This window comes from Bombina bombina, chromosome 6 (genome assembly GCF_027579735.1).
Source record: "Bombina bombina isolate aBomBom1 chromosome 6, aBomBom1.pri, whole genome shotgun sequence".
NCBI classification, from domain to species: Eukaryota; Metazoa; Chordata; class Amphibia; order Anura; family Bombinatoridae; genus Bombina; species Bombina bombina.
The window spans coordinates 1009082247-1009095203 of NC_069504.1; the positions used below are offsets into that span (position 1 = coordinate 1009082247).

General features: G+C 36.7%; 1 protein-coding gene across 4 annotated transcripts in view; it reads right to left on the reverse strand.

The window, feature by feature from the left end:
* The window catches only part of LOC128664053 (hepatitis A virus cellular receptor 1 homolog), an 81372-nt gene that overhangs the window by 7321 nt on the left and 61094 nt on the right, over positions 1-12957 (reverse strand). For all 4 annotated transcript variants that reach the window (XM_053718724.1, XM_053718721.1, XM_053718722.1 and 1 more), the window contains 3 exons: positions 12738-12890; positions 5932-5978; positions 3853-3949 (listed from right to left, as the gene is read on the reverse strand). In XM_053718724.1, coding sequence (XP_053574699.1) covers positions 3853-3949; positions 5932-5978; positions 12738-12890 — 297 coding nt within the window. The remainder of the gene's footprint in view (positions 1-3852; positions 3950-5931; positions 5979-12737; positions 12891-12957) is intronic.

The window sequence follows — 12957 nt, forward strand, 5'->3', positions numbered from 1 at the left end:
GCTGGTGTAATGCTGAATACGGAGAGCGTATTGCTCTCCGCATTCAGCGATGTCTGTCGGACATATGATAAATAGGCCTCTAGTAGTGCATCTTCATTGCTATTGCTTATAGTTTGTTTTTATTTCTTTACAGATGCTACATTTCCTAAGCGACACAGCATCTCCAGTATCCACATCTATGACATTTTCCTACAATATTATATTCTCCTCCTCATTTCATGCATTTGCTTCTCTGTTTTTAATATTAACCCATTCTGGTTAGATATTGCATTTGATTTTGCATTGCAGTACAATATACTTGTTCTACATATTCTGGGTGTGACAAATTTGAAGGACCTTGAAACCCAAAATTTTCCTTTCATGATTCAGACAGAGCATGCAGTTTTAATCAACTTTATAATTGACTTCTATTATCAGATTCTTTTTGTTCTCTTGGTATCTTTTGTTGAAAAGCAGGGATGTAAGCTCAGGAGGGTGCATGTGTGTGGAGCATTATATGGCAGCAGTTTTGCAAGAATGTTATCCATTTGGAAGAGCACTTTTTTCCTATGCAGTGCTCCATAAACCTTTCTAGTTATCTCTTCAACAAAGAATAAGGTGGGTTTTTAACATTTTATGCGCTGTCTTTGATTCCTTCCTCCAGGTTGGGTGAATGCAATACTTTCCCTCCATATCCAGTATTCTTAACATTTATTTGATTTATAGTACTTGTTTTGAAAACTTTTTTCCCCCCAATTTATCTGTGTGTTTGTGTTTCCCTGAAAAATAAATTCTGACTGAACTGCATACTACACAGTGATTACTTAGAGCAGTTCACATACTAATTTACAACTTGTGCAATGAGAGGGAGAGAGATAGAGAGAGAGAAAACAAAGTCCCGATGTAATCAACAGAGCTTCATCTAACTTGTAGGGGTAGATTTATTAAGGGTCGGGCGGACATGATCTGCCAGACATCGCTAAATGCCTTTGTCTGGTGAAATGCTTGTGCAATGCTGCCCCCTGCACATTTAGGGGCCAATCGGCCGCTAGCAGGGGGTGTCAATCATCCGGATCTTATCCGATCCGGATGATTGTTGTCCGCTACCTTAGAGGTAAGGAGCAGCAGTGTTATGACCGCTGCTTCTAAACTTTTGTTTCCGGCGAGCCTGAAAGCTTGCACGGAAACAGCTGCATTCGCAGCTTGTTAAATATACCACATCAAACGATTTCCACTGTCAAGATACTGGGCATAATAATAATTTATATAAGATTGGCAGGAAAAATAAAAATATCAATTTATTGTTGTACTATTACAAATACTTACCAGAGCCTGGAGATAAAGGGTTAATATCTGAGTGGCATCTATATTGCCTAAATCCGCACACACATTTAAAGGAACATTGTACTATAAAATTTGTTTTCCCTAAATTTGTTCCCAATGACTTGTTATACCAGCTACATAGTATTAAATGTATGGGAAATTGCTCATATAGGCTTATTTTTGTATTTGAAATAGCTGGTTTTGCTTGTTGAGACCATACCATATTGTCTCAAGGACATGTCCAGCCTGAGCCTGCAGTTTATCGCCATGTTATCGCTCTCAATACACAAAGGGCTAGATTACAAGTGGAGCGCAAAATAACGCTTTTGCTAAAGTGATATTTCCGCTCCACTTAGTAATACCAGCGCACGCAAATGTGCGCTAGTATTACAAGTTAGGTGCAATGCGAACGCAAGGGCTTCAATAAGCAAAACTAGCTGTTTTAGATGCAGCAATCACTCTACCTCACCCACAATGGGGAGATTTGCTGCCTCCTGTGTAAATGTATTTTCTAAAAGAGAATACTGCAGTATCCATATTTAACCATTTAGGCGGTGGTTTCAACACAAATATAAACACAGTACAAATTGATTTTACAGTTTATTGAAAGTTTAAAGGGATATGAAACCCAAACTTTTTCTTTTGTGATTCAAACATATCATATCATTTTTAAAAAAGTTCCCAATTTACTTCTATTATCCAATTTGCTTCGTTCCCATGATATTCTCATCTGGAGGGGAGCACTACATGGCAGGAAAGAGTGCTGCCATATAGTGCTCTAGCAAATGGATAATATTCTTACAAAAATGCTGCCATATAATGCTCCATAAATGGTCTAGCTCCTAAGCTAAAAGGGCCATTATACACTCATTTTTTCTTTGCATAAATGTTTTGTAGATGATCTATTTATGAAGCCCATAAAGTTTTTTTTTTAAATGTATAGTTTTGCTTATTTTTAAATAACATTGCTCAGATTTTCAGACTCCTAACCAAGCCCCAAAGTTTTATGTGAATACCGTCAGCTACCTTCTCCAGCTTGCTCCTGTTTGTGTAAAGGGTCTTTTCCTATGCAAAAGAAGGGGGAGGGGGGGGAGGGTCTTATTTCCCATTTGCAGTGGGCTTTCCAGTTACCTTTTCAACAGAGCTAAACTGAGAGTTTCTGAGTAAGTTTTTAAACCATTTTATACTGGATTTTTCTATCAGTATCTGTGCATCTTATTCTTTATAGTAGTGTCTATTACATGCAGTTATATAAAAATGAGTGTATACTGTCCCTTTAAGGATTACTGTGAAAATGTTTCTGTTGTGTAAAACGATGTTAAAAAACGATTGATCTATATAAAAGTAATAAAAGACACTTACTGCAAATCTTCAACGATCCTTTTATCATGTAAAAAACAGTTTTAATAATTTTGCTAATTACGTCATCAAAGACAACCCACTAATATGGGCTGTGCAATGCTTCATTGCTTCCTCCAATCGGAGGTCGTTTCTTTGCATACAATTATAATAATTTTTCAGAGTTTCGCACATGCGCATTACAGCCGTTTTTATTTCGCATGCGTTTTTTGCTCATGTGAAGCCAATACTACCTGCTAGCACTTTTGAGAATAACGCATGCGTGTTTATTTCAAGAATCGATGAGATAGGTTCTAAGGCAGTCAGTGAAACAACACTGACTATTGAAACTAGATGTTGGTCTTATCTTTATTGCTGTTTATTATGCTCAAGTTACAAGTCACCAGTGAAATGTGGGTCTCCTTGCAAAGTACATTTTACCTTTTTGTAAACAGTTCAAGGATTTCACTCATGCTTGTAACTTTTCATTGTAATCCACGTATGGCATTCTATCAAATTTAAAATGTTTATGATATGCCTATTAATTTATTTACGATCTTTATCTTAGCTATTATAGAGCCAACTTGATAAAATAATACTTACTGTAACAGTATTCATAATTGATCTAAATATTAAATTAGTAATTTCTTATTGCCATTATTTTACAATTGCTCGTTATTACTACAGAGACTCTCTAAGCGCATGCAACTTACCTTTACAGCGCAGCTAACTCTTCTGATCTGCCATTGATCGGGTCTCCTACATCCAGAATAGACATCAAGAGAGTGACGTCTTCAATGACGTTGCACAACCTTGCGCATGCGCATCGCGGCTAAGTGCGGCCATATTCCAACATGGGTTGTCAGCCCGGATTGGACAACTGGAAATGGTACCCACGGAGTGGGTTTGGAAATAGTTAAAAAATTGAAGCAAGTTTTTGCTGAAATGGTAATGATTTAGAACAGATAGTACATTGAAAAGGTCTTTGTTTTAATATGTTGTTTTCATTTTGGAACAGTTTTTTTGTGACTTCAGTGTCCCTTTACGTCCCTGCTTTTCAACAAAAGATATTGAAAGAATGAACAAAAACAGAACTATATTAGAAAGTTGTTTAAAATCGCATGCTCTATCTGAATCATTGAAAGAACAATTTTGGGTTTCATATCCCTTTAACTAATTTGTAGGAAATCTACAGTATGTAGATCCACTTACCTCTGTGTTTTATCACTAGTATGGCTACGAGGAACAACACAATGATAAATATGCTTAATGTAGTTGGCAGAATGTATTGTGGGAGTCGTCCTGATGTCTGGAAAAAGAGTAAAAAATAAAAAGAAAGTAGATACATTAATCACACACAGACAACAGAATAGGAAAATGAGACAGAAATGCTTAAAAATAATTTTCTTTTTGTCTACAACTGATTTGTTTTTTTTAATTTAAATTAGATTTTGATTTGAAGATGCAATCACCTTTTAATATGAAAATGAAGCAAAAAGTTTGCAGTGTATCACATATTTCTATTTGCAGGACAAATACATTTGTCTGCTAACAAAGCTCCGTATATTTAATCATGTTGATCCCCCCCTAAGAAATATGAAGTAAAAGCTGGTAAAAGGGGCATCAAAGTGCAGAAAGTAAATGAGGTGATGTGTTGGAGCTTTTTGTTTATCCCCATGCACAGTGGTTAATAGTTAAAGTCTGCTTCAAAGCAGCAATACTGAAACCTAACTGAAGACATATTGTGAGCCAATGACAAAAGGCATATGTGTGTAGCCTTTAAAGGAACATAAAACCCACATTTTTTCCTTTCATGATTCAGGTAGAAGAATACAATTTTAAACAACTTTTTAATATACTTCTATTATCAAATTTTCTTAATTTTCTTGTTTTCCTTTGTTGAAAAGCAGGGATTTAAGCTCAGGAGAGTGCATATGTCTGCAGCACTATATGGCAGCTGTTTTGCAACAGTGTTAAGGCTGTGACACACTGCAAGCGATGCAGCGCGAGGCAATGCAGCTGCTTCGCACCGCGTCGCATCGCTTCTAAAGTTCAATTATTTCATCTCTGAGCGCTCAGCTACGCGACCTGACGCAGCAGAGTGCTCAGAGATGAAAAGGCAGGACACACTGAGCGCGCACAGCTGCATCTACACGCTGCGCACCGCTCCGCTTGCAGTGTGTCACAGCCTTTATACATTAGCAGGAGCACTAGATGGCAGCACAATTTCCTGCCATGTAGTGCTTCATACATGTGCATGCTACCTATCTAGATATCTCTTCAACAAAGAATATCATTAGAACAAAGGAAATTTGATAATATAAGTAAATTGGAAACTTTTTTTAAATTGTATTCTATATCTGAATCATGAAAGAAAATTGTTGGGTTTCACGTCCCTTTAAATTTTAACTAATATACCAGTATCCGTTGTTCACTTCCTGTTACTATAATACATTTTTGTAGGAATTACCTATCAATCAATAAGCATTATCAGGAAGTGACTGTCAGCCAATGAACGAAAGAAAGAAAGAGAGAGAGAGAGAAAGAAAGAAAGAAAGAAAGAAAGAAAGAGAGAGAAAGAAAGAAAGAAAGAAAGAGAGAAAGAAAGAAAGAGAGAAAGAAAGAAAGAAAGAAAGAGAGAAAGAAATAGAGAAAGAGAGAGAGAAAGAAAGAAAGAAAGAAAGAAAGAAAGAAAGAAAGAGAGAAAGAAAGAGAGAGAGAGAGAAAGAGAGAGAGTAAGAAAGAAAGAAAGAAAGAAAGAAAGAAAGAAAGAAAGAAAGAGAGAAAGAGAGAGAGAAAGAAAGAAAGAAAGAAAGAAAGAAAGAGAGAAAGAAAGAGAGAAAGAGAGAGAGAAAGAAAGAAAGAAAGAGAGAAAGAAAGAGAGAAAGAGAGAGAGAAAGAGAGAGAGTAAGAAAGAAAGAAAGAAAGAAAGAAAGAAAGAAAGAGAGAGAGAAAGAGAGAGAGAAGAGAGAGAGAAAGAAAGAGAGAAAGAGAGAGAGAAAGAAAGAAAAAGAAAGAAAGAAAGAAAATGAAAGAAAAAGGAAGAAAGAAAAAGAGAAAAAGAAAGAAAAAGAGAAAAAAAAAGAAAGAAAATGAAAGGAAAAACGTGCACAGTGCATTTTCTAATGGATGACAGCGTTTTTATTTCCTCGTTTAATGAAAGTATAGCGTTAGCTCTGCCATTACTTGTTTGGGAATGACATTATATGCAGGTTTTCCTACTAACAAGATCGGTATATTTTGAAGCTGTAACTTCAGGAAAGCATAAGTGTAGCACAATGCACTTCTCACCTCTCTGTCCTTAATGGTGATGTTCTTCGGATGCAAATCAGTAAACGCTGTCAGAAATATCAAAGCAATGAAAGCAGAAAATGTTAGACAGTGACAAATATATTTCATAGTAAATGTTTCATTAGAGAACTGATAGTTCTGCACCAGATTTATGTCAGAAAGAAAAAAAATGATTCTTTGTCTAGTGTCCTCACGCTGCTTCCTTGAGATATAAGGTAAAAATATGTGTTCTTATATGTCCTATCATTTACCAGTAACCCCTTTAATTAATCTGATATAACATTAAAGGGACACTGTACTCAAAAAATTTCTTTTGTGATTCACATAGAGCATGCATTTTAAAGCAACTTTCTAATTTACTCCTATTATCACATTTTCTTCATTCTCTTGGTATGTTTATTTGAAAAGCAAGAATGTAAGTTTAGATGCCGGCCCATTTTTGGTGAACAACCTGGGTTGTCCTTGCTGATTGGTCAGCACCAATAAACAAGTGCTGTCCATGGTACTGAAGCAAACATTTGCTCGCTCCTTAGCTGAGATGCCTTCTTTTTCAAATAAAGATAGCAAAACGAATTAAAATTGATAATAGAAGTAAATTAGAAAGTTGCTTAAAATTGCATGCTCTATCTGAATCATGAAAGAAAAAATTTGGGTTCAGTGTCCCTTTAAATATTAAATGATAATACACAAAGCACAGAAATGGGTTTAGACATTATGGGCCAGATTAAAAGTGGAGCGTTAATTGATGCTCCTGCTCGAACGTTAATTGCACAAGAAGTAAGCTTTTTGTGCTCATCTGGTTGTGTTCGTATTATTAGTTGAAACTAACGGCTAGATTTAGAGTTGGGCGGTAGCCGTCAAAACCAGCGTTAGAGGCTCCTAACGCTGGTTTTTACCGCCCTCTGGTATTTGGAGTCAGTCAGGAAAGGGTCTAACACTCACTTTACAGCCGCGACTTTTCCATACCGCAGATCCCCCTACGCCATTTGCGTATACTATCTTTTCAATGGGATCTTTCTAACGCTGGTATTTAGAGTCGTGGCTGAAGTGAGCGTTAGAAATCTAACGACAAAACTCAAGCCGCAGAAAAAAAACAGTAGTTAAGAGCTTTCTGGGCTAACGCCGGTTTATAAAGCTCTTAACTACTGTACTCTAAAGTACACTAACACCCATAAACTACCTATGTACCCCTAAACCGAGGTCCCCCCACATCGCCGCCACTCGATTAATTTTTTTTAACCCCTAATCTGCCGACCGCCACCTACGTTATCCTTATGTACCCTTAATCTGCTGCCCCTAACACCGCCGACCCCTATATTATATTTATTAACCCCTAATCTGCCCCCCCCAACGTCGCCGCCACCTAACTACACTTATTAACCCCTAATCTGCCGAGCAGACCGCACCGCTACTATAATAAAGTTATTAACCCCTAATCCGCCTCACTCCCGCCTCAATAACCCTATAATAAATAGTATTAACCCCTAATCTGCCCTCCCTAACATCGCCGACACCTAACTTCAAACATTAACCCCTAATCTGCCGACCAGAGCTCACCGCTATTCTAATAAATTTTTTAACCCCTAAAGCTAAGTCTAACCCTAACACTAACACCCCCCTAAGTTAAATATAATTTAAATCTAACTAAATAAATTAACTCTTATTATATAAATTATTCCTATTTAAAGCTAAATACTTACCTGTAAAATAAACCTTAATATAGCTACAATATAAATTATAATTATATTGTAGCTATTTTAGGATTAATATTTATGTGACAGGCAACTTTGTAATTATTTTAACCAGGTACAATAGCTATTAAATAGTTAATAACTATTTAATAGTTACCTAGTTAAAATAATTACAAAATTACCTGTAAAATAAATCCTAACCTAAGTTACAATTAAACCTAACACTACACTATCAATAAATAAATTAAACTACCTACAATTACCTACAATTAAACCCAACACTACACTATCAATAAATTAATTAAATAAAATATCTACAAATAACTACAATTAAATAAACTAACTAAAGTACAAAAAATAAAAAAAGCTAAGTTACAAAAAATAAAAAAATATTTACAAACATGAGAAAAATATTACAACAATTTTAAACTAATTACACCTACTCTAAGCCCCCTAATAAAATATCAAAGACCCCCAAAATAAAAAAATGCCCTACCCTATTCTAAATTAAAAAAGTTCAAAGCTCTTTTACCTTACCAGCCCTGAAAAGGGCCATTTGCGGGGCATGCCCCAAAGAATTCAGCTCTTTTTCCTGTAAAAAAAAATATACAATACCCCCCCGAACTTTACAACCCACCACCCACATACCCCTAATCTAACCCAAACCCCCCTTAAATAAACCTAACACTAAGCCCCTAAAGATCTTCCTACCTTATTTTCACCATGCCAGGTTCACCGATCCGTCCTCGGAAGTCTTGATCCAAGCCTCGGAAGTGTTGATCCAAGCCCAAGCGGGGGCTGAAGAGTGACGTCCATCCTCCGGCTGAAGTCTTGATCCAAGCGGGCAGAAGAGGACATCCGGACCGGCAAACATCTTCTTCCAAGCCGCATCTTCTATGTTCTTCAATCCGATGACGACCGGCTGATCTTCAAGACCTCCAGCGCGGATCCATCCATCTTCACCGACGACTTCCCGACGAATGACGGTTCTTTTAAGGGACGTCATCCAAGATGGCGTCCCTCGAATTCCGATTGGCTGATAGGCTTCTATCAGCCAATCGGAATTAAGGTAGGATGGAATCAGCCAATCAGAATCAAGTTCAATCCGATTGGCTGATCCAATCAGCCAATCAGATTGAGCTTGCATTCTATTGGCTGATCGGCATTCTATTGGCTGATACATATGTATTTATGTGTTTATATGTGGATATATGCCTATAAATACATATATACACATATAAATACATAAATACATATGTACACACACACACACACACACACACACATATATTTTTTAAATTTCTCAGGTAAGTTTTTTTTTTTTTTTTTAAGGGTAGTTAGGTTTTTTGTAAAGGTAGGGTTAGTTTATTTTGGGTAAACTTAGGGGGTGTTAGGGGGTTTAGATGCTAGTGGATTACTTTGCGTTGGGGGGCTGGCTGTTTAGGGGTTAATAGTGTAGGTTACTTTGCATTGTGGGGGGCTGGTGGTTTAGGGGTTATTAGTGTAGAAGTTTAATTTGCGATGTGGGTGTATGGCGGTTTAGGGATTAATAGTGTATTGTGGCCTTTTCGATGTAATTTGTGGCGGTTTAGGGGTTATTAGAGTAGTGGTCTTTTGACGATTCAGGTTAGCGCGAGAGTATGGGTGTTAGTTTTTTTTCCCACTTTACTTTCTCAATTGAAGTCAATGGGAGAGTACGTTAACACCATAGTGATATTCTAAGTTCTACTTTTTGAGCGAGTTGGGTTAGCGCTCAAGCGATAATTATTTTCTTTCAACTTGTAATACAAGTGCTACCTGACTCTCGCAAAAGAAGTCAAGCAGTGTTAGAGTGCGAGCAGGAGCAGTAATTACCGCTCCACTCGTATTCTAGCCCATTGTAATTGCAAAATATTTATGTTGTCTTGCTGTAGAATAACATATTAGCAAAGCTTAAACAATTTAAAACAGGTTAACATCTTTTTTGCAGCAAATGTTTTTCAATAGTCCAACTCCACCCACTACTAATTTGAAGGAACCAATACAGGCTTAAAGGGACATTATACACTCTATTTTTTCTTTGCATAAATGTTTTGTAGATTATCTATTTATATAGCCCATAAAGGTTTTGTTTTTTTTTAAAAAATAATAGTTTTGCTTATTTTTAAATAACATTGCTCTGATTTTCATACTCCTAACCAAGCCCCAAAGTTTTATGAGAATACCGTCAGCTACCTACTCCAGCTTTCTCCTGTTTGAGTAAAGGGTCTTTTCATATGTAAAAGAAGGGGAAGGGGGGAGTGTTTTATTTCCCACTTGCAGTGGGCTTTCCAGCTGCCTTTTCAACAGAGCTAAACTGAAAGCTTCTAAGTAAGTTTTTAAACAGTTTTATACTGGATTTTTATATCAGTGCATCTTATTCTTTATAGTAGTGTCTATAACATGCAGCTATATGAAAATGAGTGCATACTGTCCCTTTAAGACTGCTGCTAACAAGACTAGTTACAATCGTTATGTTAGTATATAGTGCATTGGTATGTAGTTAATACCTATTGAAGTCATTTTTCGAAAGATAAGTATCAGGGTAAGTCTTAAAAAGTCTGCAGAATATATTTCCTTCTCTTAGAAATAGAAAAATTAACTAATGAAAGTATACTGCAAAGTCGTTTTACTACACATAAATAAATATTTTATATAAAAAGTCTCAAGGTGTTTAAAGGGATAACAAGGTAAAAAAGGAAATGTGCATGGGTGCACTTAAATTTGAAATATAAGCATTTTTGCAATAGACTTCAATTAGCAAAAATGCTTCTAATACAAGTTATCACAATTTCTCTTTTTCCTTTCATCCTATTGACTGATTTGAATTTGAAGAATCAAATCAGCCAATAGGAATGCAAGGGTACCCCTATATAAAAGGGGTACCTTGCAGTCAATCTTCAGTGTGGCTGGAGACCGCATGAAGAGGTAGCTCTGTGTCGCTAGGCTGAAGATAAGGACTGATGTCGCCGCAACCATCATTGATTACTTTGCCGTCGCCACTGGGATAGAGATAGAAGATGGACCGCGGCCGGGATGAAGATAGAAGAAGATAGCCCCGCAATGGATGATGATGGAGCGCCGTTGGGATGAAGATGGAGCGCCACCCATCATCAATGGGGAATACCAATTTTGGGTTTAGAGTTAGTTTGTTTTTTGTTTTTTGAGGTGGTTTTTTTTATGATTAGGATTTTTTATTTTTATGGGCAGAAAAAGAGCTGAATGCCCCTTTAAGTTAGGAGGTGTTAGGTTAGGGGGTTTAGTTGTTAGTTTATTACTTTGAGATGTGGGGGGGGGGGTGGCGGTTTAGAGGTTAATAATTTATTTAGATAGTTTGCAATGTAGGGGGAAGGTGGTTTAGTGGTTAATAGTTCATGTATGTACTTTGCAATGTGGGGGATGGTGGTTTAGGGGTTAATAATTTATTTAGATAGTTTGCGATGTGGGGGATTGGCGGTTTAGGTGTTAATAGTTTTATTTAGTTTTTGCACTGTGGGGGGTGGTGGCAGATTAGGGGTTATTAGTCTAGGTGCTTATGGTAGGGTGTTTTTTTTCAACTTTTTTTCTCCATTGATTTTTATGGGAGAACACATGCATGTGCACGCCAAAACTCAGCTAGCAATGTTTGCGATTCTCGGGCAACCGCTAATGAAAAAAACGTATTTTTTTTCAACTTGTAATACCAGCGGATCCAGAGAATCATAAAAACCATGTTGCTAGCGGTGTTTTCGCTAAACACCACTAACGGTACATTTAGATTTGCCGCACGACTTGTAATCTGGCCCACAGTGTATATCTTTCCTTCAGGGGTAATGCATGACTGGAGGATGTCTCAGCGAGCCAGACCTCTAAATTCGGTACTGTGCCGCAAAAATCAGGACGGTTGGGGGTATGGGTGCAGTGTTTGAATACTGATGCACGGGCCCTCACAGGATATGTGTGTATGCCTCTGAAAAAAAGTCATAACTTTTACTAGAAGCATTTTTGTTAATAGAAGTATATTTCAAACATGCTTATATTTCAAATTTAAGAGCACCCATGCTCATTTGATTTTTTACCTTTCTATCCCTTTAAAAGGGGTGTTGTTTTTGGAACAATTTTAGTACTACAGTGCAGACATAATATAGTTATTTTTTTAAACACTGTTATTGATAAATTCTGATGACATCATAAACCACATAACAAATAAGTCATCATGTCTTTTTAACATTACAAGAAACCAGAACCTATAAAGTAAACTAACATATTAAAGATGAGATTTAAAGTGAAAGTCAACCTTAGAGTTTGTGAAACACTAGGATTGACTATTGAAACAAATAAAGGGGACTTTCATTCATGAAGTATAAGATACTTCATGTAGAAAGCTCCTTTATTTGTTTCAACCGATTGCTGTTTTTAGCTGCTAACGAAGCCACGGCCAAAAAAAATTTTGCTAAGAGGTGACGTTTTCACCTTTTAGCAAATAGTCGTGTGGTAAATTCTGGCTCCCAAGGGCGCCAAGCGGGATTTCACGCACAGCTATTGGCTAAGAGGTGAAAACGTCACCTCTCAAGGAAAACAGCGATTTGTCGTGGGCTTCCTTAGCAGCTCAGAATGACGATCGGTTGAAACAAATAAAGGAGCTTTCTACATGAAGTATCTTGTACTTCATGAATGAAAGTCCCCTTTATTTGTTTCAATGGTTAATCCTAAACTTTCAAAAATGCTAGGATTGACTTTCACTTTAAAGTGACACTCAGGTTAAATTAAATTTTCATGATTCAGATACAGCATGTAATTTTAAACAACTTTCCAATTTACTTCCATTAAAAAAAATGTGCACAGTCTTTTATATTTACACTTTTTGAGTCACCAGATCCTACTGAGCATGTGCAAGAATTCACAGACTATACATATATGCATTTGTGATTGGCTGATTGCTATCACATGGTACAAGGGGAGTGGAAATATACATAACTTTGAAATTTGTTATAAAAAATCTACTACTTATTTGAAGTTCAGTCTAAGTGCTATTGCATTGTCTTGTTATCTTGCATTTATTGATTATGCAAATCTAATGTGTTGACTGGTCCTTTAAGCTGAGCAGGTGCAATTTACCTGAGTTGCCTTTCTGCTTCTCTATCATGTCTGGTGATATGGAAGGAACAGATGATGAATCTGACGATGTTGTGCCAACTGAGGCTACATTCTCTGGAAGATTATCAGGGTCCATGTCATTTGCTGTCAGAAGGGTGACTGTGCTGTATTGCACTATGTTAAAAAAATAATACGGATATTAATGATTTTTCCCCAAAATAAATGAGTGTGTGTATGTATA